The following is a 26,268-nucleotide window of genomic DNA, read 5'->3' as shown; positions in this document are numbered from 1 at the left end:
TTTCTCAGGGGCGGCGTCCCACCGCGACTTTGCCCAGTTTCACCCCCGCGAGGCAATCGGGCGCTGCCGTGGCACAGCAGCCACCGCGGGGACGCAAGTTCCGCGGGGGCGGGCCGCGGACGGGCAAGCGGAGCCTCGCAGCCGCCCCCCGCCGAGCCCCGCTTCCCCTCCCCGGCCCGCCCCCGCCGGCCGGCCCGGCCCCTGCGGCCGCCCGCGGCCATGTGCGCGGGGGCGGAGCGGCGCCGCCGGCCAAAGGGAGCCGCAGTCAGCGCCGGCCCGGCGGCCCGCGGGGATGCTACGCTACAGCTCGGGGCTGACGGTCACCGCCACCACCCCCCGGAGGCCGTCCGGCGACGGCGGCCGCGCCCGGCGGAAGGTGCGCGGGGCAGCGCGGGGGGGACGGCGGGGAGGTCCCGCGGGCGGTGTCGTGGGGCGCAGCGGCGGTTTCACACACGCACGCACGCACACACTCCCCCCCCCCCCCCCATAGTTTACCTGCGGAGCGCGCTTTTTTTCCCCCCTTGCTTATTTTCGGTGTTTTCAGGTGAAGCTTGCGGGGTGTGAGAACATCTTTTTGCGCGTTCGCAGTAGGTGCTGGGAAATGAAGAGCTTTTGGGGTGTCCTGCAAGGTTTTTGTTAGTGCCAGTCCCTGGCTGTTCTTCTGGAAACATGCGAGGAAGGTGTGCTTGTGTTGGAGACTTCCCCTGCCGCCTGAAATGCACCTCGATATTTACCACTGAGAACTTGCCTATCCAAGTGCGATCTGTCATGAGGGAGCTCACCGTAATGATTTAGGTGGCAATAGTACTTAAGAATTTATTTTTATAATCAGTTCCTCAAATACAGAAATATGATTTACTGGCTTTTTTTTTTTAACTTGCATGAATGAGATAAATAATAATGATGTATTAATCTGTTGGGAAATGCTTTTAAAAGTCGTTAAAACTCTGGCAGATATGACAGGAATGTCTCTACAGCCACCCTGTTTAAATAGCCCTTTTTTGCTGCTGTAACCACACTGCTATCATTGTGAATGCACATTCCGTGTGTGAAGAAGTAAATCAAAATAAGTGATAAGCTTGTCCTTACAAAGAAAGACAATCATGTGATCATGACGCTTCTTGAATTAGTTAGTGATTGTTTTGACACTCCAAAAATATGAGTTCATAATTCAAACAAATGAAGAATGTCATGTTGCTATGTTTTACATGATAACATGAGGGTCAGGCTCTTCCACAGAAAAAATCGCTGGCCTTAATAAAAATGAACTTGCTCATATATGGCGAAAAATTAGGATGACATGGAAATCATAGTTATGTTCCCTACATGTCTATGAATTTCTGAAAGAAGTTAAAGCTAAGAGAACTTGCGTTTAAGTGATAACTTTCTTATTTTCATCCCCATGGCATATTTGCCGGGGACAATGTAAAATGAACTGTGTTTGATACATTCTCTTAAGGAAACTGATAAATACCTAATTTGTAAATAAAACCCACTGGGAAGCTGCTGTTCCTTTTTTTAGTGAAATGTGACTCCCTTATCATGAGTTGCCAAAAGAGGGGAGGAAGACAGTTAGAATAACTGCTGAATAAATGAAAGATGTGTGTCACATTCCTGTGTGCCTGTGGTCACAGGAAAAGCGCCCTTTAATTGTGTGGGGAATCTCATAGCAGAGATTTTATAAATGGAGCAGGCTAATCAACAGATAAATGACCAAAGAAAGTACTTTCTTCTTTGCTTTTTAGGACTGACTGAAAGTAAACACCCACTCCTTTTCTGCTTTCGCCTTCAAAAGTCTAAAGCTAACATTGGGTCTTAGGCAAAGCGAGTGATTTTTGGCCATTGAGCTGGTAGGTCAGCAGATAGTTACTCAACAAACGTGTTATCCCCAAAACATTTTGTTATCAGACATTAGAAAGATCAATGATATTAAGTTCTGGTGATGTTAACTCCAAAGTTGATTTGGAGCTAAATTAATATTGAACCACATCTTCCCTGTGGGGGTAAAAATCTTAGAATGGGATTGGTTGTTAGTAGAACAGCTTGTATTTTTCTATTTCTGTACTAGTAACTTTGGTTGTTCTATAAAAACATTGTTCATTATTTTAAAGCGAACTCTGTAATTATTTCAGTATATAGTTAACTATGATCGATGTCTTTCTGGGTGCTTTGTTTTTTAGAAGGGGGGAAGAAGAAGCTGAAGAACATTACTCAAACTGAATGTCACCTGTATTTGTTTTAAGTTGCACCCTCGTGATTTGAGTAGGATGGTAAACATGAATGTGGATTGTGGATCTGGGCCATGAATTCTTAGCATTTTTAACTAACCTAGATTGGTTTCTTAACTGCCATATTGCAGTAGCTCTCATCTATGCTGTCCCACTAGCCTCTTGGAAATGTGGTAAAAGAGTATGTCTTCCTCTGTTAATTTCCATAGCACTCAGCAACATTTGCTGTCCGGTGTTGTGCTGGGCTGAACCTGTCAGTCTTTGTTTTCCTGTCTGCATATTTGTTTCACAAATGATGTCAGATGAGCTTTGGAATACTGCTCGTGGGTTGTTGGTGTTGAAAAGCCAGGAGCAAACATAAAATGTTGGCACAATTAAAATTACTTATATTGTTGGCTTGCCAAAGCTACAAATGCTGCAAATCAAACTAAAATCTGATGGTCTAGAAAACCTGATACCTGGTTCTTTTTCTACCCAGTATTTCTTTTTAAAAGTTAGGCTCACAAAGTTACCATGTCGATAACATAAAGGTAGGGTGGAAGACGTTGTCCCTGTTATTCCCTGCTTGTTCTTACTGTCAGTCAGCACTTGAAGGAAACTGAATCACAGCCTTTTCCCTGCTACGGGAGTTCTCTTTCATTCTCCTCCCCGCTTTCTCTCTGCATAACCCAATTTGTTTCTGGAAATTACTCCTTCATCCTCAGTTGCACATTATTCTGACACTGTTTGGCACTGAGTTGAGCCTCTTCCTGTTAGGATTTCATTTCCATTTTAAGGTATCACTGTAGCAGTGTTTTGCTATTGGAGGAGGGCTTGCTACAATTTCCACGTGAGCCTGCTCATTCATTTGGTCAAGTAAACTTGCTGACAAATGGTACAGTGTGTTGTTTCTTCAGGAAGCGCTGCATAGCAAGAACAGTATAGGTACAGTATTCATAATTGCTTCTGGAGGTGAGAGGAAAAAGCAGTACCTGTTGTTTTTCCCTTCCAACCTCTACAGTGTACTTGAATTTTAACAGATTGGTGTGTAGTTCTGTCCTTAGAGTGCTTCATCTGTGGCCCAGGAGGAGCAGGAGTGAATGGCTACTTTATACGTTCGTTCGCTGCTGTTTCCCCAGGGATGCTGAGGAAGTCCTATTGTTATAAACAATAGCAAGAGTACAGCCTGTTTAAGTTTGTCCTAGCGAGGAATTGGGTGGTAATTTGCTGCTGCTGCTGTACAAGCCTCACTGGGCACGACTTCAAGGCTGGAATCCTTAGATGATTGCCAGTGCCACCCTCTGTTTGGCATTTGCATGCAACAGGCTGCAAAGTAAAGCATTAAAACTTTATTTTGTATCAGGAATACTGCCAAAAATATGATACTGATTTGAGGTGTTTTAAAAGTAAGGAGCTAGTGTGGAAATGAGGAAGCGGGAGGGGAAAAAAAGTGATTCGGGGGGTAGTAGAGAAGGCAATGTGGAAAGAAAAGGGCAAGACAAACAGTTTAAATGATAGCAACCCTTTGATTGTACAGTGGTTTTAGTCACAACAAATTACCATTATTAATTTATATTTCCAACCTAGTTGTTATGATTTGACTGCCATCTGTACTGGGCTTCTGTGATTTCATTCATAGTAACCCTGTAACACATCAATTGCTGTAATGTGACAGGCAGTCATGATTCACTAACTGGTATACAGGTACAGGGATAATTACTTATTTACAATCACTGCACTGTGAATCTATAAGTATGTTGGCTATAATTAGTCCCATACTGACTAAAAGGCAAGCCATTTGCCAGCTTCAGAGAATCATACACAACTCCATTTCTCCTAACTTTGAGTTGCTAGTCATTATCTGTTTCTATTTATTTGGGGTATTTTTCATGTTGTCTCCTAACAATCCTTTCATTCCTTTTAGTCCAGTTTTCCTTCATTTGAAATCACTGTAAGAAAAAGTTGGCCTCGTCTATCACTTCCTGCAGAGCGCAGCACAAATTCAGTTCTATTTCCTATTCATGGGTCGGGTCTTTCTTTGTTTGCCTTCATGGAGGAATGCCAGATTCTGTTTCCCTTCTTGTTGTAAACAGGCATGTTTTAAGAGGAAAGGGCCTTGCTAAGCTAATGGGAAGAAAGAGCACGAGGAAATGGAAATTAAATAGGTGAGAAAAGGTGGTGTTAATTACCTTGAGAACCAACGAGCTCCAAAGGTGAGGAGTTTATTATAATATATCTTGATAACTAATTTGTAAGTAGGAAGCACCTCCAGCTTCTGCAGTATATGAGGAGAGTCTGGTGTTCTCAGAAGAACAAACATAGAGGTCAATCAGTGTCAAAAACCAATGTGCAAGGATTCATCATTTTTAAACATTTCATTGTTTCAGAATTCTTTAGCAAATATGAAAGGATAACCTGCTTTTATAATAAGTTTTGGGGGTTTTATGTCACTTTCTCTGTGGCTTCTTGTTCTAGGTTTGCTAGCATACAGCTGAATGATGAATTAACGGTGGGGAGCCCACTGCACAAAAAGTAGCCTCCACAGATGTGTCTAAAGAGTAGATTATATTTCACCTTGATCTTATTATAGGCTTTTTTTTTTTCTTTTTTATAATACAGACACAGCTCACATATTTTATAGGAACTTTATCTGTATCTCAGGACACTGTTCCTTATTGGTAGAAGGCCTCGCAGACCTAAAAGACGAAACTGAGAGAGGAAGATAGATGGAAGGCAATACAAAGCAGCATTTTTTAATACAGTTGACAGCATAGCAGTAGTCTAAACACTGTTGATTTGTCATCTCAACAGATTTAAAGAAAGGCTGGAAGAAAAATAGTGAAGTTGCTGCAAGTATTTGCATAGTTCTTCCAATTGCTTTTGCTTGGGAAGGAGAAGAAGCTTTTTGAAAAATTGAAAAAGGTGCATTGTTTGGAAACAGGGAAAATGGGAATCCTTGTCATGATGCTGAATAGTGGTTCTCTGAGGAGGTTGTGTTGTAAAAAGCCTTGAAAGTGAAGTCAAGTTAGCTTAATTGATATACAGTTGGAAGAAGTGAATTATAAAATGGTAACATTTGGCGTCTATGAAAAGGACTTTGCTGCTGTGCTCTGAATGCCCGTGAGCAGAACATCATTGCCATTTTCAAGGCAAAAGGAAGTGCTGTAATGACCAAGACATGAGCTGTGAGCTTGGGCAAGTGCAGTGGAAAGGTGTACTTTGGAGAGAAGGTACTCATTCAGCATGACTGGAGGTAAGTAGTTAGGAGAAACTAGAGAGATCTAGATCAGATGAGATGCTGGGCTATAGAAGAACAGTGGTGATGGCCCACAGTAATCATGAAAGAGATATTTTAGACGTTTTGAGGAAGAGCTTTAAGAGCCCTGTTTGTTGTCAACAGACAGTTGGGATTTCACGGGAAGGTATTGTGCAGCTTCAAATTTGAACAGACCAATTTCTCACTTCATCATTTGCTATGCTCTATTTAGGACTTCTTAGAGTTGTTTTCCACAAAAATGTCTCATGAATAGGACTAAGACTGAAAGTTTTAACCAGGTTTCTTCTATGAAATGTGTTGCTTTAAAAATATCATTACACCAAAGATCTCTCAGCCAAAAGCAAGGCAAACTGCAATTGGGGATAGAAAGGTATCAACCCTATTGGCCTGTTTCCTCAGCAAGAGAATGGCTTTTCTGAAATCAGATAGGAAACAATATCTTTTAAATTTTCTCTGAAGCATTTTGGAGCTTGGTTTTTACAAGCAACTTCTATGTATCGGATTTCAATGCTATTCCTATTCACATTCAGTGGAATTGCAGTACTGAGGAATCCTTGGATCAAATACTTGGATATATACGGAACAGAAAAGAGGCATTCATTCCAGAATACACTTTGTGTTTCTAAGTAATTCCTTTGGAAGATTAAAAGTATGGCAAATCTGCAAACAAAACTGAGAAACTAGAAAATTATGTTCATTGTTCTGTTATCTCAGTTCTCAATGTCATTTATGAGTACATAAGAACATCTTGTTGATTGAAATGGATTTTTGCTATTTCAGGTATGTAATTATGGGGATGCCCTTGAATTATTTCTTGCCAGCTAAAAAAACCCTCCAATCTTTAAAAAATAATCTCTTGTCAGCTATGTGGCAGAAGGTAGAAAATAGTAAATTAAAACTTTTTAGTACAATTCATTCTGTAAAGCAAGTTATTAAAATAATTTTTTGTAACTCTTAAATCTAAAAGCAAACTTTTATTTTTCTTTCAGATGAATGTCTGTAGGTTACGCTTAACAGTACCACCTGATGAAGGTTCACAGCCTGAACAGGGAGCAAAGGAACCTGAAAGAAAGAAAAACGTAAGTTCTATGAATTGAAGTTAAATTCTGTATAAACAAGGAGTAAATATTGCCATCTACAGATGCTGATATTAGTTGTTTGGGGAGTCCAAAGCCCAGTCATCTTGGAAGAGTGGAGAACATGTGGAAGCTGAGCAAGTCAGCTGTGAGCTTTGAGCCTGAACCTTGGAGCTGGGGATAGCAAACCTGCCTGTAAGACAGGACAGTAACAGAGGAACAGTGCAGACATTGTAGGTAATTTGTGACTGAGGTACCGTTAAGACTTAATTATTTAGTATTTATATATTAAAGAGTAGGAAACTGTTATCAAGAGCAGGGTCTTGAATTAAACAGGATCTTGATCCTCACCTGAAGGGGATTTTATGTTTCATGTAGGCTTATCAGTGTGCAAGATTTTAGCCTTAATGTGTGTGGGAGCTGGCTTGCCTGGGACTCGGATGTTTTGCTGCGTTGGCTGATTTTGGTAACAGGTGATGTACTAATAAGAAATACAAAATAATTCAAGATTCTGAAGTGAAAGTGATCTGAAGGTCATGTGCATAGAAGGGTTCAAAATGGCAAATTTTTTGTAGAAGCAAGTAGCATGCACACAAAAAAAATCTTACAGGTGCTTTGGTGCAGAACTTATTCTTTAAGAGCTGTGTCAGAGCAATAGATAATGTTTAATTTGTCTTAAGGATGGAGACTAAAAAGGGAAGCTGGACAGGCTCCGCAACTTGACCACATTTACACTTTGATAAACCAAAATCAAACAAGAAGTTGGCCAAGTTTACCAGACCCAGTGTCTGAATAGCAGTATGACAATAGGAAGCAAAACAATAGGATTTATTTGAAAGGATTTCTTAGTGGTACTCAGAAGCAAAAGTAACTGCAAAATGACTCAAAGACAAACATTTTAAAGCAATAAAAATACATGCAAAGTAGAATGGTAAAGGTAAAGATTCCTTATCAGATATTTCTTGTGCTGGAATCTTGTATACGCTTAGCTTTTCATACACTGCTCTGGCAGAGGATCTATAAATGTTACTTACAGAATGGATTAAAGAGGCCTTAATGCAAACGAAATTTGGGCCACCATTAAATAGTAATAATTCATTTTGTACGGAGGGGTTTAGTTGTAGCACCTAGAGTAGCTTCCCCCACTACTTATTCTGTCAGTCTCTGCCAGTTTGTATCTGATTGCAGAAACCCTCAGACTGGCCTAAGCATATGGGCCCATTGCCCTAAGGGTAATGTAAGTTTGTTTTTGAGGAGGATAGATTTTGACTCATGGCTTACTCACTTTACTGTGCTGAGTAGTGTAATAATAAGAAAGAAGTGTGAATGACTAGGGCTTGGACAATTTGTAGTGACTTTATGTGACCATTTTTTTTCTCTGTGGGACCTTGTATTTAATGAGAGCTCTATTTTCCCCATCATACAAGTAAAGGCAAGTGGGTTTTATATCAGAGAATGTTAAGGAGAGGATATGAGAGGTAATAAATACATTATTGGGCTCATTTTAGAATACTTACTTGTACATTATCAGTATATTGCACAGTGATTTTTAAGAGATGGGTCATTTTTAGTTGAGACCAAAAAAAAGGGTATGTAATTTAATTATTGTGTGCTCTGAGTAGTTTTCTAAAGTTCAGTACTTTTACACAATTTAAAGACATTTAGAAAGTATGTATACTGCCTTCAGAGCTAGATGGGATCTGCTGAGTCAATTTCATAGCAATTAAAAAACACAGAGTAACTGTGTCATCTACTTGTGTTTTATGGTCTTTGTGTAACTGGAAAAATAGCCCTACAGATTGTATAGTCATAGTATATAGAAGAGCTACAAAAAAATCACTAATCATGAACTGTTTTTTCCTCATGTCTCTAAAACAAGACAGTAATGTATTACCTGTAGATTTTTATTGTCTATGTAATGTATTGCTTTATGTATTTGAATTAGTTACACAGTAACTTACAGTGCACACAGGACTCCTGACTAGTCATGTTGGTTTTTTTTTCAACTAAAAAAAAAAAGCATCTCCTAAAAGCAGTGATCGCATATCTCTGCTGATCCACCCATGCTCAACTGACTCAATGTTGATGAAATTACTTAAAGCACTTTGAGAATAACAGGTTTTTCCAATGTTAGCAAATCCTCACACAGTCCTATGAGAACTGTGTCCCCTTCTTGGAAATAGGGATAACGGAGAGAAATTGGGGAATTGCTCAGTTTTCTGCCTTGCACTTTGCAATTTAAGGTCAACAATACAGCTTCACAAGAATCAAATTTAACAGCAGGTCTCTTGTTGGAATCTAGAGTTCTGTGCTGTCTTTAAATCCTGAATATTAAGAAAATGGGAACATGGAAAATGGTTTTGGTATTTAAAATATAGTAGTGTGACTTACAGAAATGAACTGCAGGGATAATCTGTGGGATTGTTCCGGAGCCTGGCTGCCCTGTTTGGGCAGGACAAGTGCTGGAGACACTCTTCCCTCCCTCTGCCTGCTGCTGGTGAGGGAGGAGAGCAGAGACCTTGCTGTGTCAAAGGGAATGCCAGAAAGCTATAAATACACCGTGGCATGACGTTTGGTTGTAATCTCCTCTTTCAAATCTTTCATTAGAAGGAGGTGATTTTGAGCTGCCCTGATGTGACATAGTGATGGTTTACTGACTATTTGTTACTTTTCTGTATCTTTCTGGGGCTCAGTACCATTAAGAGATGTTTCAGTTGCAAAATCAGCTAGTGAACTGCACAGAAGCTCTTGCTAGTGCCGATCCTCCCAATAACTTGTTTTGGAGCTTCATGTCAGATCAGAACTAATTCTTTATTGGATATGTTAGTAGCTGCTAGCTTAGCCTTTTACATTGTAGTCCAAGTTTAGCAGGAAATGTATGCTGTATTTCCTTAAATCTGCATCAGTGCATTAAGTTTCTAGGTTGACTTTTTTTATTGCTATACATCCATTAAATGAAAATGAACCAGTGTAAGAGATTAAAACAAAGTGATGGAGCTGGGCAGTTTTGTTGCAAGAAAATTGCTGCAGGCATTACTGTACTAGGATGGCCTCCCCCCATCTTTTGTGAAAGGCTGGCAGATGGTACGCAGTTGATCTCAAAAGCTGAAGGGGGAGTGAGCTTGTGCTCCAGTGGGTCAGGTTGGATTTTTATATTCGTATTTAGGCTATGATACCTTGAAAGAAGCCTATAAGAACTGAGGTCACAAGTAGAGGCTGGTTGGTTGGTTTGTTTACTTTTTACAGGCTAAAAGCCTACTGCTAAATATCTCTGAATTGTTAGCACTTTAGGTAGAGAGAATCTGAAACTATGTTGATTTTGTTCCATTATTTCTGTTAATGATAGACAATGGATGACAGTAGTGTGAGGCTGTTTACTTCACCCTGAAGTACAAAGGAATATTGTGCTTGTCAGATTGTATGCAAAATCTGCATGTCCTGAAGCCTGCCTTGTCTTGCATAATAAAGGGCTACCAGACAATGGCATTGTTCCTGTTCGGGATTGGGCTTATTTTTATCCATCAGTCCCTTTCTTCACTGTCATGGCTAAATTTGGAAGTGTCATGGGAAGCTGCAGCTAGGCGTTTGAGGTCGGAATATGGAGATACATATAGGCAGGTTTTTCTTTTTCATTTGGACACATGGACAAGAGAATGAAAATGAGATAACACTCTAGAAATTTGTGTCACTTTCCTGGCTTTCAACAGAGTTTGAGCAGTGTTTAGTCTTAAACTCTAATTGGTACTTTGGCTGTATATATCCTCAAACTCTTTAATTTTCTTATGTTTTTAAAGCATCCAACCAAAGATGAAACTCTTTTTGCTTCCTAAGCAGGAATACAAAAGCATAGCAAACATTTTTTTCACCAGCAAAAAAGTAGGCTGTAAAGAAGCCAGAAGGGGAATTTGCTCCTGTATGTGATGGAGAGAATTGAGCAGAAACTTGTGTCAGGATCAAAGACTATGAGTGCAATGAACATGGGGCTGTTGCGCACGTTGAATCTAGGACAGTGCCTATTTTCTCTGCTGATCTGCTGCTGCCAGCCCACTCCCATCAGCACAGCAGAAGTTGTGTCGTAACAAATGTGGTTCGCCTGCTACAGGTGGCTGATGTTACTGTTTCTCAGCCTCTCCAGCACTGATTGCTTGATTTTTGATGTGTACTAATTGTGACACCTTCATTAAAAACAGTACTACACAAAAACCACAGAAAGAATTCTACTGACTATTTGTTTTCTATTCTATTTGTTGTATCTTATTTTCTTAGTGTGTAAACATTGGTGTTCTGTGTACAGGTTTCATTGATTAGATATGACTTTGTATAATGCCTGTCACTTCTATTTTTTAATAGGCACCTAAATTCTACATTTCAAGGAGCTTAGAAGTTGGAATGTGTTAAATTATGCTTCTTATTTAGGGTAATGAATTTAAAAACACTCATGTCTATGTCTTGGCATATTTTCCCTATTTTAATACTATTTATGTATGAAATGTCCCTAAATGCAACATGGGTTTCATGGGCTGTAGATGAATATGAAAAGACATTAAAACATAGCTACCTTTTGTCAGAGTACAGTGACTTTCCTTGGTGAGCTCAATATTATAAATTTGCCGTTTTACTGAACAGAAAATATGTAACCTAAGTAACAATGTGAATGTTCTTGTTCCTTCTATAACTAGTGAACAAGCAAAACATAACTGGATATTTCAGAAACCTCTGGAATGTGGCAGTTGAGAAAAAGATAAAGCCTCGCTTAACTGATATAGTTCTGGTTAAAAGAAGAGTTTTTAGATGGTGTAGGCAAACAGAAGATTATGATTTAGCAAAATTTTAAGGCTATATGAGTACTAAACCCAGAATTGTGCTAATCATTACATTCGATGTCCTTTTTCCTCAAAATAAGATACCTGCTTCCAATTTTGGGGCAGGGAGAAAGTAGAAAGTATGGAGCTATCTGAGTTCATTTAAAAAACTGATGGAGATAGATGAGGAGGCAAATTATCCCTCAGTGTTATTTACATAATGCCAGTAAAACCATGGGCAATACAAAAAGCAGCTAACAACTCATATTTAGGGTTTACTTTTATGGTGTCTTTGCTTCATCTTTCATGCTACTTGTGCTACTTCCTTGGACAGAGATATAAACAGGATGCATGGCAATTATCAAGACTTTTGCAACCTTGGGGTGTAGGCTTCTGTTTTAAATATTTATTAATTAAGTAAACTCAGTCTGCGTTTCTTTAGTACGTGATGTGTGATCACACCAAGTGCAACATGACTGTTGCTGCAACAAAGACAAAACATGTTCCTGGAAGCTGCTATGGTATTCATGTGCATCAACATGATGTGTGCTTGCTGTTACCTTGGACTGTCATAAAACTGACTGTAGGTACAAAGAAATATTCGCAAATTGCTTAAGCTAAGTCTGCCTTTTCAGCTCAGCAGCTCCCAGTAGAAGGGATTTTGAGCACGATTTGGGGCAACAACTGCACTTGTTTCCGTACAGCAAGTGCGTAGGCAGGTGAGGAGCAAGAACTTCCATGTACTCTGGAGCTAGCTGATATTTTGACGTTAAACGGCAATGGTTAACTAATCTAATGAAACCTTCCATCTTCAAGCACTTTTCTGGTTAGCTTTACAGTATTTACTTCCTCCGCAATACTTGCATGTATTTACTTATTCTGTTACCATCACAAGGTGCCCCACTGCAGATCAGAGTGGAGACAGGCGAGGACCTTCTCAGAAAAATATCTGAGTTCTGAGAGTGGGTATGTATGGGACATAGAGGAAAACAATGAAAAGTATTTGACTTAAACATTCTGTAGTCCCTGAGGATGTGGAAAATCCAGGATTTGTGGAAGAGGAAATGTGGGAGAGAGAGAGATGACAGAGGAAGAACACAGGACAAGGCAGAAAAGGAAAAAACACTGAAGGGAGAAAAATAAACAAAGGTGGGTAGAGAGGAGACAAACAGGCAGAAAGTATACTCGATGCATACTTAGTGATGCAGTTCTGTGGAGCAGTTTGAGAACTGAGCCATTCAGCCAGGCGTCCTTTAGAGGCAAAGTTGTATTAAAAAATAGTCAACAAAGCAAACAACCCATCCACCTCTCAACCCTGTATTGAGCAAAGTTTTCTGACTGTAACCCTTTCTCTAAGAGGAGACTGCATCAGGTTAGCCCTTTTTTGTCAGGGCATATACTGAACCCTGAAACAAGTAGTTATTGGGTGGAAATTAAGAGTTATCAACCAGAGAAAAGGGGGAGTAGAAAGTAAGCATAGCTGGAATAGAACAGTAAGGAAAAAACCTAAAGAAATATGAGAGTCGTTATTTGTATAGCTGTTGGTTCACACAGCTTTAAATCAACAAGAATTGTACAGAAATTTTAACAGGTGCTTGCCTGGGGATTGTGATACGAAGGAGGAATAAGGAGGGGCATAAAAGCAATATCCTGTATTTTAAGTAGTACATAGTAGAACTGGAACACTCCACAGATGATGAAGATCCTTTTAATCTTCTGAAAGAGAAGTGACAAAGGCATCTTGTGAGTCTTGTGCAAATATAGACAACAGGCAAGTTTAGCATCATTGCTAGAGACATGTCACCAGTCTGGCTTTGTGCATACTTAATCCTGCATGTACTGCCCATTATGATGTAAATTTAAGTCTGTTTATCTGTGGAATATGTAAGTGCCATGGGTGATTCTCCAGCTGCAAACCCGTTGGTCCGAATTTGTAGGTCTGTCTTAGAGGGGGGAAAAAAATCCTTCAAAGCATTCTGTAGGAAAGTGTTTATAATATTCTAAAAATAAGGAACTTGGTCATAATTTTCATACAGAACTCTGCAAACAGCACTTTAAACAATTCTGCTAATGTTTCGGAGGCACAAAGGATCTTGGTAGTTGCTGGTATTCAGCTGTTCATGTCATAAAAAATGAATGATCATGGGTAAAGGGTATGGAATTATGAATTCAGTGTCTGGTGCCTTAGTAACCTCTAAACAATCAAAGTGGTTATTCATTTGGTTATCAGGAAGATGGAAACTTGCGTGTAATCCGTTTATCCAGATGCAGGGGAGCGGCTGCAATGAAACTATCAAAGAAACTGTACAACCCTGGAAGCAAACAAACACAAAAAAGTTTTGAGTTATGTCCCCATCTAGTTTCTGTATTTATTCTCAAAAAGTCAGGTGTGGGGTTTTTGGTTGTACACACCCAAACAGCAAAACAAACCCCCCAATAATATGTAATTATGAAACGTCTGATTATCCGGATATGAAGCTTTGCATATAATGTTTTCAAAGTGTAAAATATCATGTATAGGTAGGGCTGGTTGCCCAATGCGTTTCCATTAAGTGGTTTTAAGGCTTTCTTTTAAAATGATTGCTTATAGCTTTGTTGTTCTTTGCCTGAAACATTCTTTATCAGGTGTCTGCTCCATGATTGTTCCCCTCCCAGCCCTGCACACGCACACATAGAGCTTCAGCAAAATGGTTAAGCTATTAATGATATGGTGAAGGAAAACGTGTAGGATTTACAGTATTGAGAAAATCTGTCAGTGCCGTGCAGGAGGGACAGAACATAAAACATATGTCTATCTTTACCCATTCTTCTTAATTCAAGTAGATTTTTCTTTTCATTTTACCCTTACCCAAAGAAGTATTTATTCTTATATTGCCACCATAGTTGTGTTAGTTTGGCTGCTGAAAACTGCAAGTGCTACTGCTTTAGGCTGCAGATGCTATCATCACCGTCTGTCATGGTAAGGACCGGAGCCTCTCTAGGATGCAGCTGCAGATGGATATAAGATGCTGAGCTTCGTCTCTTCCAGCCGCTGTTTGGTGTCAAAGAGAGTATTTAGACACTGCATAGACTCTTAATTTAGTAAAGAATCTCAAAGTTTGTTGGTTTTCATACAGTGTCATTACTGAACAACAAAACAAAACTAAACATATTCTAAGGTCAATGTAGTAAATATTCTCAAATTTACCCGTATCCTGGTATATCTAGCGTGAGAAAGTTCTGTAAAATTACCTATAACTGATGTGTCCCCAGCACTGGCCTTTCAAAGACAACGTGCAAAGCTAAGCAGTAACAGCTGTGCTTCCAAGATTGTGTCTTTCTAACTTTCTGTTCAGAAATAATCACTAATTTTAGGTTCCTAGTTTGCAAATATTCCAAGTTAGGTAAGACTATTTTTTTCCCTTCTTCTTAAAAAGCCATAATGTGGATGTCTTCATCTAAGCTAGTAGTTTAAATTCTTTGTAATCAAGAAGAGAAATTAGTACTTCTGGAGACTGACTCATTTCACATGATTGCTACAGAAGGATGTTTCTCTGGGTTGATTAGAAGGGAGCCTAGGTGAGTAGTCAGGTCAGGTGGTTACATCTGACCTCGCAGATTTTTATTTACGTGCTGAGGGAAATGATTCCTACTGTTTGCATGAGTATTTTTCTTATTAAGTGTATTGATGAGATGAATAAGAAGAGTCTGTTGTGCAAAGAGTATATGTAAGACATACAATTATTACAAGTATGTTTTACACATTTCTGCAGATCATTAAAATAACAAATGTAGGCACTTCAAAACAGCCTTTCTATTTACCTACCAAGACCTGATTTCAAAGTTTTATCCTCCTACAATAGTTAATATCACTGGAACACCCACATGAATGCTGTTTCATAGCTTTGCTTTGGCTCTTACAATGTCAGTTCTACAACTTCTATAAGAGAAATGCAGCCCTGAAATGAATGTTTGATTGCTTTGGAGGTCCTTAGTTAGCTTTAAATGCAAACTGAAATTCTACTTTGTTTATGTCCAAAATAAACTTTTTTTTTTTTCCCCTGAGCTCTGTGTAAGGAACCTTGCCTAAAATGTTTTCATTTCAGTTTCTTCTGAGAACTTTCTACAACTTTTGATTAAACTTGTGAATTTTTGTATTTCCTGCAGCAGGAGTTGGGGGAATGAGGGGCAATTCTGTGGCTGCAAGAGTTTAAAGGGAACTGTGAGAACTGACAATGCTCTGGAAGAATGCAGAAAAGTAGCACATGTTGGTGAATGAAAATAAGCCAGGATAACTTTTTCTCTCACATGTCTCTACCTCTCCTTGCACAAATACAATCTATTGTCTCTAGCTGTACCTGTATCACTTCCATTGAAGGCAGTGGAAATTAGACATCTCTGTCATCTCTATCAATTATAAACTGGTCATTGATCTTCCCAAAAACATGAAGGTTGAGAGTTTGGCCCCAAAATATTTGGGAACTAATGTTCTTGGGTACTGTTGTGCTTTCACTATAGTTGGCTGTCTCTCCTGGCCCTATGTTACTGTATTTTTGTTTGCTATTTTTGTATTCTAGTGCTGATTTTAAAATAGCTTTTTATATTCTTTTTACTTTTAAGGAGCTCTACCATGTACCAAATGGCATGTCTCCAGGGAAGCTCTCTCATGGGATGGTGTATGGCGTGGTGCACCGAACTGACAACAACCATAAGAGAGAAATGGTGGTTTATGGCTGGTCAGCCGATCAGCTGAAAGAGGAGATGAATTACATTAAAGAAGTGAGTTATGCTCTCAGCTTCAAAATTTGTCAAATACCCTTTCCATATATTCATGTAGATCTGTGAGTGTATATGGGATGACTGATGTCTAGCCCAACACCTGACTTTGAATTGGGAACCTACTCTGAAGCTAAAGGCTTGCCTTGTTAGTATTCAAGTTGGAAAAAAAGCATGCTATGTACCTGGGAACTGTGCGGTCCAGACTCAAGGCCTCTGTGCCAAGTGATACTTGTTAACGCTGGCTGACTGGGCTACAGCTGGGCAAGTAAACTGCCAAACAGATCTTGGGGTTCCTGTCCTGAAGCCTTCATAATTTCAAACGTGATACAGAAGAAACTATGTAAGCAGACAGCTGAAAGTATAAACTCTCTCCTCTCTTCTTCTGCTTTCCCTGTCCCCAAACCCCCCAGTTTTGAAAAGGCTCCTAAATTAGGTGACATAGTAAAATCACATGGGTGTATTTTGGGGCAGCCTTAAAATAGTCAGCCTAATAAGGATGACTTTGTACTACTTTCTCTGTGCATGCTTATTTATCATAACTGGCAGAAGCTCTCCTGAAAAAAAAAAAATGCATTTCTGATGCTGCTGGTTTCTGTGCTTGAAACTCAGCATCTCTTTGCCTGTCAGTCCTTGGCTCTCAGGTTTTGGCAATAACCCCCTAATTAGCCCAGGGCAAATAATTTGACCTTCTCTTTCCATCCACCTTCACCACCCAGGAAGCTATTGGTCACTGGTTATTGTGTTACACTGATTTAAGTGCAAACTGAGTTGATACAAAAGGGAGGAACACTGAGTCAAGCCAGCAGTGTAAGAGACTGTAATTATCTGTGCTCTTAACATCTGCCTGGTCTCTAGCTATCGGCACTTGCTTCTTTCCTGTTGTGGTTTAACCCCAGCTGGCAGCTAAGCACCACACAGCCACTTGCTCACTCCCTGCACGGTGGGATGGGGGAGAGAATTGGAAGGGTAAAAGTGAGAAAACTCACGGGTTGAGATAAAGACAGTTTAACAGGTTAAAGCAAAAGCCACACATGCAAGCAAAGGAAAATGGTGAATTCATTGACTACTTCCCATTGGCAGGCAAGTGTTCAGCCACCTCCAGGAAAGCAGGGCTCCATCACGTGTAACAATTACTTGGGAAGCCAAATGCCATCACTCTGAACATTCCCCCCTTCCTCCTTCTTCTCCCAGCTTTATATGCTGAGCATGACGTCATATGGTGTGGAATAGCCCTTTGGTCAGCTGGGGTCAGCTGTCCTGGCTGTGTCCCCTCTCAACTCCTTGTGCACCCCCAGCCCACTCACTGGTGGGGTGGGGTGAGAAGCAGAAAAGGCCTTGACCCTGTGTAAGCACTGCTCAGCAGTAACTAAAGCATCCCTGTGTTATCAACACTGTTTTCAGCACAAATCCAAAACATAGGCCCATACTAGTTACTATGAAGAAAATTAACTTTATCCCAGCCGAAACCAGGACGTCTCCTTTATTACTCACTGTTAGCTCCCAGTGTTCAGCACTCTCAAGTTCCTGCACTCACAGTTAGGGTATGTCACTACTGCGCGGCAGGCGAGGCACGCAAACTGCCTCGGCTGCTGGTTTTCTGCTTATCTGCCCTGCCGGGGTGGTGTCCGGGGGTGGGTGAATTGGCACGCAGCAGGTGCAGCTCCCTGGGCTGCGCTGTTTCTGGTACCTGGCACAGATTGCTTGGACCGGGACCATCTCCCTGCCCTTTTTTGCTCACAGCCGGCTTGTGGCATAGAGGGGCATGTCAGACCAGGTGAACAGCATGTCTCGCATGTGTGTTCAGGGTACTGATCCTTTCAGGAAAAAGTGGGAAAAACATAGGAAGAGACGTACTGTCCCTTGCTCTCCTGTCTTCTGGAGGCTGTGTTCAGCTATGCTAATTTGTGAACTTTGGTCTGCCAGCTAAGTTTTGTCTTTAAAAGTAGTCTTAAACAAGAGTCCTCAGCTTGTGCCATGTATGTGCTGACTTAAATAGACCAAAAATGATGGGCCATGTCAGAACTGCTGACAGTTTCCTCTGTATCTGAGTCAAATTTGCACATTGCAAGAGGTGTGGGGGGTGTGGTGTGTGGGTAGGGACAGGGTGAGGGTTGCTTTCCTGAGGTAAAGTGCAGGAGTCAGCTTCCTTCTGTGTTTCTCATCCTAAAGGGAGCACATAGTTTGGGGTAGGCTTGTGCCTACTCCTTGCATAGGTTTGGTGGCCAATGCCCCTCTTTCTGGGAGGGAGCAGGTATACTGCAGAGCTGCTAGAACATCCCCTCTTGTATGAGGCCCTACTAATCCCCTCGCTCCTTCCCCAGGCCTATGCAGAGGTGAGGTAGGCTCACTGCCCTAGATCATCTGCAATCAGTCTGTGTTTGATAGAGGTAAGGGAAGGGGGGAAAAAAAAAAAAAGGAGCTTGAATTATGTAGCTGGAAGGTAGACTGTAGGCAAACACTTAACTAGTGTTTACAATGTGTGCTCTTGAGAAGATTGGTTCTGTGCATGACTGCAATGGCATGTAAACCCAAGCTGGCTTCCAGCATGCTTTTTTTTCTTTGCCTTTCTTTTTTTTAGAAAGGCAAGGTATAATTTACATCCATAGTTCTTAAATAAAATAAAATAAAATTTAGTATTCTGTTCTTAAGATTTGAAATTACATTGGTAAATTCATGCTTATATATTGTTTAGCTAGATATGAGCCTAAAAGTCTGAAATTAAAGGGTTTGTCTTCAAAGGATACTCAGGGAAAACTAATTAACCACTTTAAAAAGTATGAAGGTGTAGTAAATCCATGTGTGGATTTTTTTTTTAGAAAGAAAACATTATATGCTCAAATTACTTTTAATTCCTTTAGTAATCAAGTTAGAATGAGTTACAGATAATTTAATTGATATTCATTATTTAAATTATTAATTTACAAGTGTTTAAGTGTGTACAGAGAAGTTTAGAATTACTCAGAGATGTTTATTTGTATCATCCCTATGTAGACAAGTCTTGAGACTTAAGTTTTTGTATTGTTCTTAAGAGTAAATTGCTGTTGATGAAAAGGTAGATTAATAATGGAAATTACTGAAAGTAACAATGAAGGACATAGGAAAAAACAATCATGTCCTAGTATAAACAGTATCATCAATAAGTTTGATAAAGGCATTTGATTTTTCTGACACCAGGTGAGAGCAACTCTGGAAAAAGTAAGAAAGAAAATGTATGGTGAATATGATGAAATGAAACGAAAAATACAGCAGCTTACGAATGAACTGAAAGTAAGTATACATTAATTTGTAGGGAAAGCATATGAGAATAACTGTCCCAGTGTTATCTAGAAACCTTTTTCTGTTTGTTTGTTTGCTTCAGCAGAAATAATTTCTCAAACCACTCCAGTTCATTGTTTTATGTGACATCTATACTTTTCTTTATTTATTTTTCCCTCTAGCAAGGTGAAGTAGGACAGGGATGCTTTTGCATATGGAATTCCTAATTGCCTGCTTCTTGGAAATAAAAGAATGATCTTGATAGCATTGTCTGTGTGTATCAGTAATTAGTGGAGATGTTTGTACCAGTAAGCTGCCAGGTGAATTGAATAAATAACTTACATAATTAGGAGTAATGTGCAACTTAGTTGGTGTCATTTCAGCGGACTTTGCTCTGTTTTACTGACTGTATTGTTTAAACACTATAGTAAAAGAAGTAGCAATATTCTTTAGTACTAAAAGTGCATGACAGTTCTAAAAATGACTTACCTTTTGGTTCCTAACTGACCCTTTCAATGGTCACTTGATGACCTCTCTTTCTTCTGACATGCTGGTTTAGCAATAAAAGCTGCTGCAGTCTGTAGAAGTATCCTTCATATTAAACTGCCGAGTTCTTTGGTCCAAAAAATCTCCCTGAAAACTTGCTGTGGATTGTATATTCAGCATTGATTTTCACAGCTTTGGTTCAGATGAAACTTTGGCAATTAAATGTATTCTGACTTCAAGGGACTGGGACCCTGACTTGTGCCCTTCTGCCATCCTCATTTGGAGACTGTCAGTTCCCCGCATGCTGTATTATGTATAAAGTTCAGAACTTGCTGCTAAACTGGTACTTTTATTCTGTGGCAACTAGTCTCAAAAAAACCAAAAAAACCAAAACCACCCTGACTTGAAAGGAGGAGGGAGAGAAAATGGAATTTCTGTAAACTGTGTTAAATAGCTTTAATGATGCCAACAAGGTGAGGCAAATGCTGATTCAGATGCAGTTTTGTTGTCTTTGCTGCTGATACTTACTGAATAGCAGTGGTGATATTCTGCACTTGCAGGTCTTCTGTCAGACCAGTAGAAATCCTGCATGAGTCTGGATGTCTCCCTTAATTAAGGGTTTCTGACCGGCTCTGACAGAATCTCTAGTTCTGAAGCAAATTAGCAGTTTATGAAGCACTCCTTCTGACATAAATGGCACATTATGAGACACCCTCCCCCCTTTTTTAATACTTCAGAGTCCCTGAAAGAAAGCACAAGTGTTGTTCTACCTAATAATATATGCTTTGTTGGTTGGGTTTTGGTTTTACATGACTGCCATCTTTCATGCTATTTGGGGATCCTGTTTAAAATCCTTTATATACTCTTCGCTTCAGATTTGAATCACTACGCTTTTTTCCCACCAATTTCCAGGACTACTTTTTGTTCATAAGGTCTGTTTGAAGTTTGTACTTCCAATATCCTGCCCTGGGCAGTATGCTTCTTCACACAAGTTCTTATCTTGTAACTTTCTTAATCCATCCAAAGCATTTCTGCTTGTGTGTGTGTGTGTGTTTATTTTTACATGAGTGCACCTTTATATAGGGTTAACAGGAACTACTTGGCTTCTGCTCCCTGTGCTGACCTAATCTGTGTATGACTTGGATACTAAACACTAATTGTTCTCCATATCAGTCCCTAGTGTTCTTATGTTTTTATCAAGAAACAAATCTGGTCCATCTAAGAATGTGAGTTGGGCTGACCTCCATTACTAACATTTTTTTGTTCTTTATTATTGGATGGTTCATGATCATTTACACTCTTTGGGTTTTGGTCTCTTCTTAAATAATGTAATTTTGTGCCTTTTTTTTTCCCCCTCCAATTTTTAAGCGTGTGTGTATACATAACAGAAGATGACAAATTTTCACACAACAAAGCTCTCTGCTGACTTCTCCTACCTGCTTCATATTGTTTCATCCTTAAGTCTTCTTGATGTTGCTTCTTTATGTACCTGATTAGTCAGTTCCTTCTTAATTAAGGCTATTCTACAGTTCACCCAAACCTCTCTAGATTTCCTCGTTTCTTGCATTCTTCTGCTGTTCATTCTGTGACTTTTTACAATCTGCCCACTCTGTGTATATAAACTTTCTGAATAGACATCTGCCAGGTGTCCTCTTGTGCTTTCAAAAAGAACAGCTTTTACAGTGATTACAGACTAGCAATAAACATAGATACTTGTGCCTTATTTCTGTTAGTATATTTGGATTTTAAGTTTTGTTTGTTTGTTTCTGAGGTGGAAGGATATGGTTTGAGGCCTGTATATTTTAAGCATCCTAGTACTATGAAAATTAACCATGGGGTCTTTTTCTTCTGTAGCTCCCTTTGAAAGAATAGGTAAACTTGATCATTATTCTATATAAAACTTTTTTTTTTTTTTTTCCTGCTCAGGTGACAAATGCTCATCAGGAATCCTTAGAGAATCATGTGCGAGTGCAGGCTGCAGCCTTAGATAGCTTTAGTGAAATGAACAGCTCCTTGACATCAGCATCAATAGACTTGCAGGTACATTTTAATAGCTGTTTCACAGCTGACAACTGCCTTTTCTGACGTGGATTTAAAAGCATACGTAAAACATGGATGACAAATACAGATTCTAACACTAAACAAGCCCATAAAGTACTGTCTTGGATATCTAAGGCAGTTAATTTAGGAAACTAAGAAAAAAAATTTCCAACACCTGTGTTTTTTAAAAACCTGTTAAAAAATAGTGTACAATAAAGAGATACTGATCTGCAGCAGACTAATGCTAGTCATGTCTCTACGAAATATCAAAGGTGAAAATGTGATTTGTTCTGTATTGTGCAAAACGGTCCATCCTCTGACCTATTCCTACCTTCACTGGTTAACAGAAATGGAAGTGGCATGTTTGGATGCTAAACACTTGTCAGACTTTACATACCTGTGAAATGTAGCGGGAGGGAAAAGGTGGGAATGAATTTTCTGTTTTAAAGACTTACAAATTCCCACATATCTGAGCTAAACAACTTAATGTTCCCACTTTCTTCTATGTCACAGTTATTCTCAGTCTGGTGCATTTAGTATGTATAGCGTGGCCCTTGGAGAGAAGAAAGGAAGATGGTTGGGAGTAGGACTCATACTGAAATGTATCCATGTTCCTTTTTTTTTTTTTTTTTTTATAGCGTTCCAGGACTTAATTTCACCAAGCATGTTCCTCAAGGAAATACCTTCTAGGAAACAAAAGCCGTAATTGTAAACGTTAAAACTTGCAAAACTGTTCACACTGCATTGACACATCAGGAAACTCTTGAATGTTCTGTCTGTTCCATAATTTCTTGACTATATTAGTTGACCAAATTATTTGTGATTTTTAATATGTCGTTTGTCTCTTTCTTCTAGAAAACTCTAGTGGATGTTACATTGGAGAACACTGATATAAGGGAACAAATAAGGAATTTAAAACATACACACGAGCAATCTATGGAAAAGCTGAGAGAGAAGCAAAAGCAACTGGAAACAGCACAAATTGAAAATCAGTTACTGAAATTAAAGGTGCAGTATATAAACTCCCCTAAAAATATTGCACAGCAAGGGCATTAGGAGGATGTTAAATGAATTCATTGGCATTATTTGTAAAGGGTTCTTCATTCTTCATGCCTTCATCATTCCCTAGAGCTGACATATTCCTGTGAATCAATACTGTTTTAATAAAAAAGAATCTCAGCTGGCAACAGTCAGTCTTTCCATAACATGGGATTACCATGTGAAAATTACCAGGTGAAAATTCAAACCATTAAATGGTTATTACTGTCCATTACTATAAGTAAAGGAATATTATAACTGTACACCGTGTTATAAGAATTTCTTGATGTTTGATTCGTTTATTTGGTATTGCACAGTTTTTAATAGGTAGTCTGTTAAGTCTTATGAGTATATGGTCAGCAGATACATGCTGTAACAGCAAGTGTCTTGGAAAGAGAATTAAGCTATTTCTTTTGGAGAAATGCAAGGGAATAAAACACACACTGGGAGGTTTTATATGCCAGAAAGCTTGACCGTTTTCTCCCCTCATCTGCCAAATGTATTCCTTTAATGTCATTAAAAAAACAAACAAACAAACAAAAAACCCACCAACCAACGAAAAAACCCTCTTCCAGAAACCTTTCTCTCTCTTAAAATTGCTGAAAAAATAGACTAATTTGGATATAGTACTGTATCAGAATTTGTTACTGTGAAATTAAGGTGACTGCTCGTTTATTCATGTTTAATTTTGTCAGAGAAGATGTTTCGTTTTGGCTCTCTAGTGACTTGCATTCATGCTTAATGATAGATGGTTAAAGGAGTGAACAGTTAAAAGAGAGAACATTAACATAACTGTATTACAACTTACAATTCATGTTGTAGTTTCCTCTCATAGTGAAGGTTTACAGGCTATAAAAGTAGCTGTATTTTGTACCTGCTATTGCCAGCAGGAAATAAAAGGAGGGAAAAAACAATTAAAACAAGAAAGCAAAGCTGATGCAATTAAGATTTCAAAATGGAAATTTGGACTTTACTATAAAGGACATGCACCAACAAGTCAGGGAAAGGTATGTCTGCTTCTAAGGGCAGAGAACCGCGGAGTTAAGTCCCAGTGCAGCTGAATGCATAAGGATTAGTTTATCTTCAAGCGTGTCAAGGTCTGCAGAATACATGCACTGCCTTAATGAGGAAGAAGTTTAAATTTTGCCCTCAAAGTTGCAGTTTTATTACAAAGTCAGTGGATAAAATACCTCATTGCTGTCTTTGAAAGTTAAGCGTAAAATTGTTATCAAAGATGCCAAGACACCTGGGATTTAATTCCAGGGTTGAATGTAAGAGGATGGTGTGGAATCTGGGAGGTTAGCAGTTGAAAGGCAGTAACTACCATATGCCATGATTATTTTCTGGGTGGGAGAACACACCCATGTAGCTTATTAAGTAGGTTCAGTTTATTCATACAATCGTAACAAGAACTGAGGTTGGAGACATTGCTTAAGAGTACTATAACAGATGCCCTGATGCATCTGCCTTTTTATGCTTGTTTTTACTCTCCTCATTGCTCAAGCTATAAGTGAGGGAATGACGGAGAGACAATGCCAGAGATCGTATTCCAGTTCAGTGTATCTTAAGGACTCTGGGTTTTGATTGTTGGCTTTTTCTGGATGATATGATTCTTTCAGGCTTCCTGAAATGTGGAAGGTTTTGTGTTGTACTGAAACTTAATTTAACTCCAGTCCCTCTCACAAAGTGCAGGTTACTACCCCTGCCCCAGTGTTGGTCTAGGTGAGATGCCAAAGGGGGCAATTCAGTACAAGTGGAATCCTTCAGAGCTCAGTCCCTTTTCAAAGGATGAAATACACTGTTGTTAATCTTACAGGGTAGTAAAACAGCTTGTTCCCACCATGCAAGATAAACACAAGGGTTTAATAAATCTTTCAGTCCTTGAAATGAAAGAAAAAAAAACAACCCCAAAACCTTAATCATCAGACCCAGGTATTTTGTAGCTGTGCAAACTGTAGTGGTCAGCAGGGAACACATTATTTTTCTCCCAGATGACAGTATATTCCTCCTCTTCCTGACATTCCTGTAGCACTCACAGCATTTCACTATAACCTTGTCTGATTTATAGCATCTCTAGTCAGGGAACTATGTCCTGGACTAGCTATTTTACTTCGCTTTTACTGCGGTTTACGGAGTAGATGGGTTTAAGCTGTGAATATCCTATCTAGTTTTTAATCACTGAGGGTGTGGTTCAGTCAGTGTTTTGAGCCAACATAAGGGGGAAATCCTGTCTCTGAATTACCATTCCTGCCCTCTTCCCTGTAGCAGTAGTAAAGTTTCTGGTACTGTGCTTAAAAATTAACCCTTCCACACCCCTGAGTATACAAATTTTAAGTCTGATTGTTCTCTGATCTGCTTTGCTCCATGGTCACCCCAGTTCTTGTGCCTACACAAAGAGCAGTATGTGAAAAAGCAAGAGTGAGGAGGGAGGATACAGCTGTGTCTTCTAGTTAACAACACATACTTAGGTCCAGCTTAAAATAATTATTGCTTTGAGTGTTCATGGTCATTTAGAAACAGGAGTTGAGTCTAGACCATCTCTAATCTATGCTTCTATAAAATGGGGGGAGACAATATCTTTTCAGTGGGGAAACAAACCAAGTGACTTCGAGACTGTTATGGAAGGGCTCAGTAAAGAGGCATAGCCAGGTCTTGAATAAGCAATGACTAGTTAAATTCAGACAACGTGAAACTTGATGAAACAGTAACTTCTACAAATTCGAATGACTTGTATGCTGGCAGAGTGTTGTAAATGGTCTTGATGCAAATTAAAATCTGCTTCAGCAGTGTCAAATTTATAGCAAGGTAGAACTGAAGTTCAAAGTGTTATTCTTACATCATGTGAACTCCGTTTCTCCTGCTGCCAGCAGTGCTCTACTGACTGATGGGTCAACTGTGACTTTCATCCTTTCCCCTCTCATAGGTGGAGTCGTCGCAGGAGGCCAATGCTGAAGTCATGAGAGAGATGACAAGAAAACTGTATAGTCAATATGAAGAAAAAATGCGAGAAGAGGAGCAGAAACATAAAGCTGAGAAAGAAATCCTCCTAGTACGTATAGCCAGTCTGTAAGAGTGGTGCTTAGCTTGGGTGTCATTTCTCAATCACTTAATACTCCAGAGTTGACATGTGTTCCTTCACTCCTGTCTCTGGGAGTAGTCATGCCACAGTTACTAAGCTTTCCAGCTTTTGGGGTTGTAGGGCTGAGAAAATAATGTGTTCAAACATAGTAACAGTAATGATAATGTAGATTTCAAAGTTTGAAATGGAGTAAGTTGGGTTTTTTAACTTCTGATTCTCTAAAAAAAAAGAAAATATGTCCAATTTTAGT

The 26,268-nt window shown here is 39.4% G+C and overlaps 1 protein-coding gene across 6 annotated transcripts in view; it reads left to right on the top strand.

Moving 5' to 3' along the window:
* The first annotated feature begins 200 nt into the window (after window positions 1-200).
* Window positions 201-26,268, top strand: part of MYZAP (myocardial zonula adherens protein) — a 50,664-nt gene continuing 24,596 nt past the window's right edge. For 2 of the 6 annotated variants that reach the window (XM_087743573.1, XM_087743579.1), the window contains exons 1-7: window positions 201-376; window positions 6,474-6,563; window positions 15,962-16,120; window positions 19,295-19,387; window positions 21,788-21,901; window positions 22,757-22,909; window positions 25,863-25,988. In XM_087743573.1, the coding sequence (XP_087599699.1) occupies window positions 293-376; window positions 6,474-6,563; window positions 15,962-16,120; window positions 19,295-19,387; window positions 21,788-21,901; window positions 22,757-22,909; window positions 25,863-25,988 (819 nt within the window). In that variant the 5' untranslated portion in view covers window positions 201-292. Of the gene's footprint in view, window positions 377-3,643; window positions 4,421-4,672; window positions 5,461-6,473; window positions 6,564-15,961; window positions 16,121-19,294; window positions 19,388-21,787; window positions 21,902-22,756; window positions 22,910-25,862; window positions 25,989-26,268 lie in introns of those variants that run through there. The other 4 variants (XM_087743574.1, XM_087743577.1, XM_087743576.1 and 1 more) reach the window with 4 other exon arrangements.

Source organism: Nipponia nippon, unplaced genomic scaffold (assembly GCF_047370975.1).
Source record: "Nipponia nippon isolate SJK-2023a ecotype South Korea unplaced genomic scaffold, ASM4737097v1 scaffold_9, whole genome shotgun sequence".
In the NCBI taxonomy this organism is placed as follows: domain Eukaryota; kingdom Metazoa; phylum Chordata; class Aves; order Pelecaniformes; family Threskiornithidae; genus Nipponia; species Nipponia nippon.
This window is presented reverse-complemented; position numbering and strand designations above follow the sequence as displayed.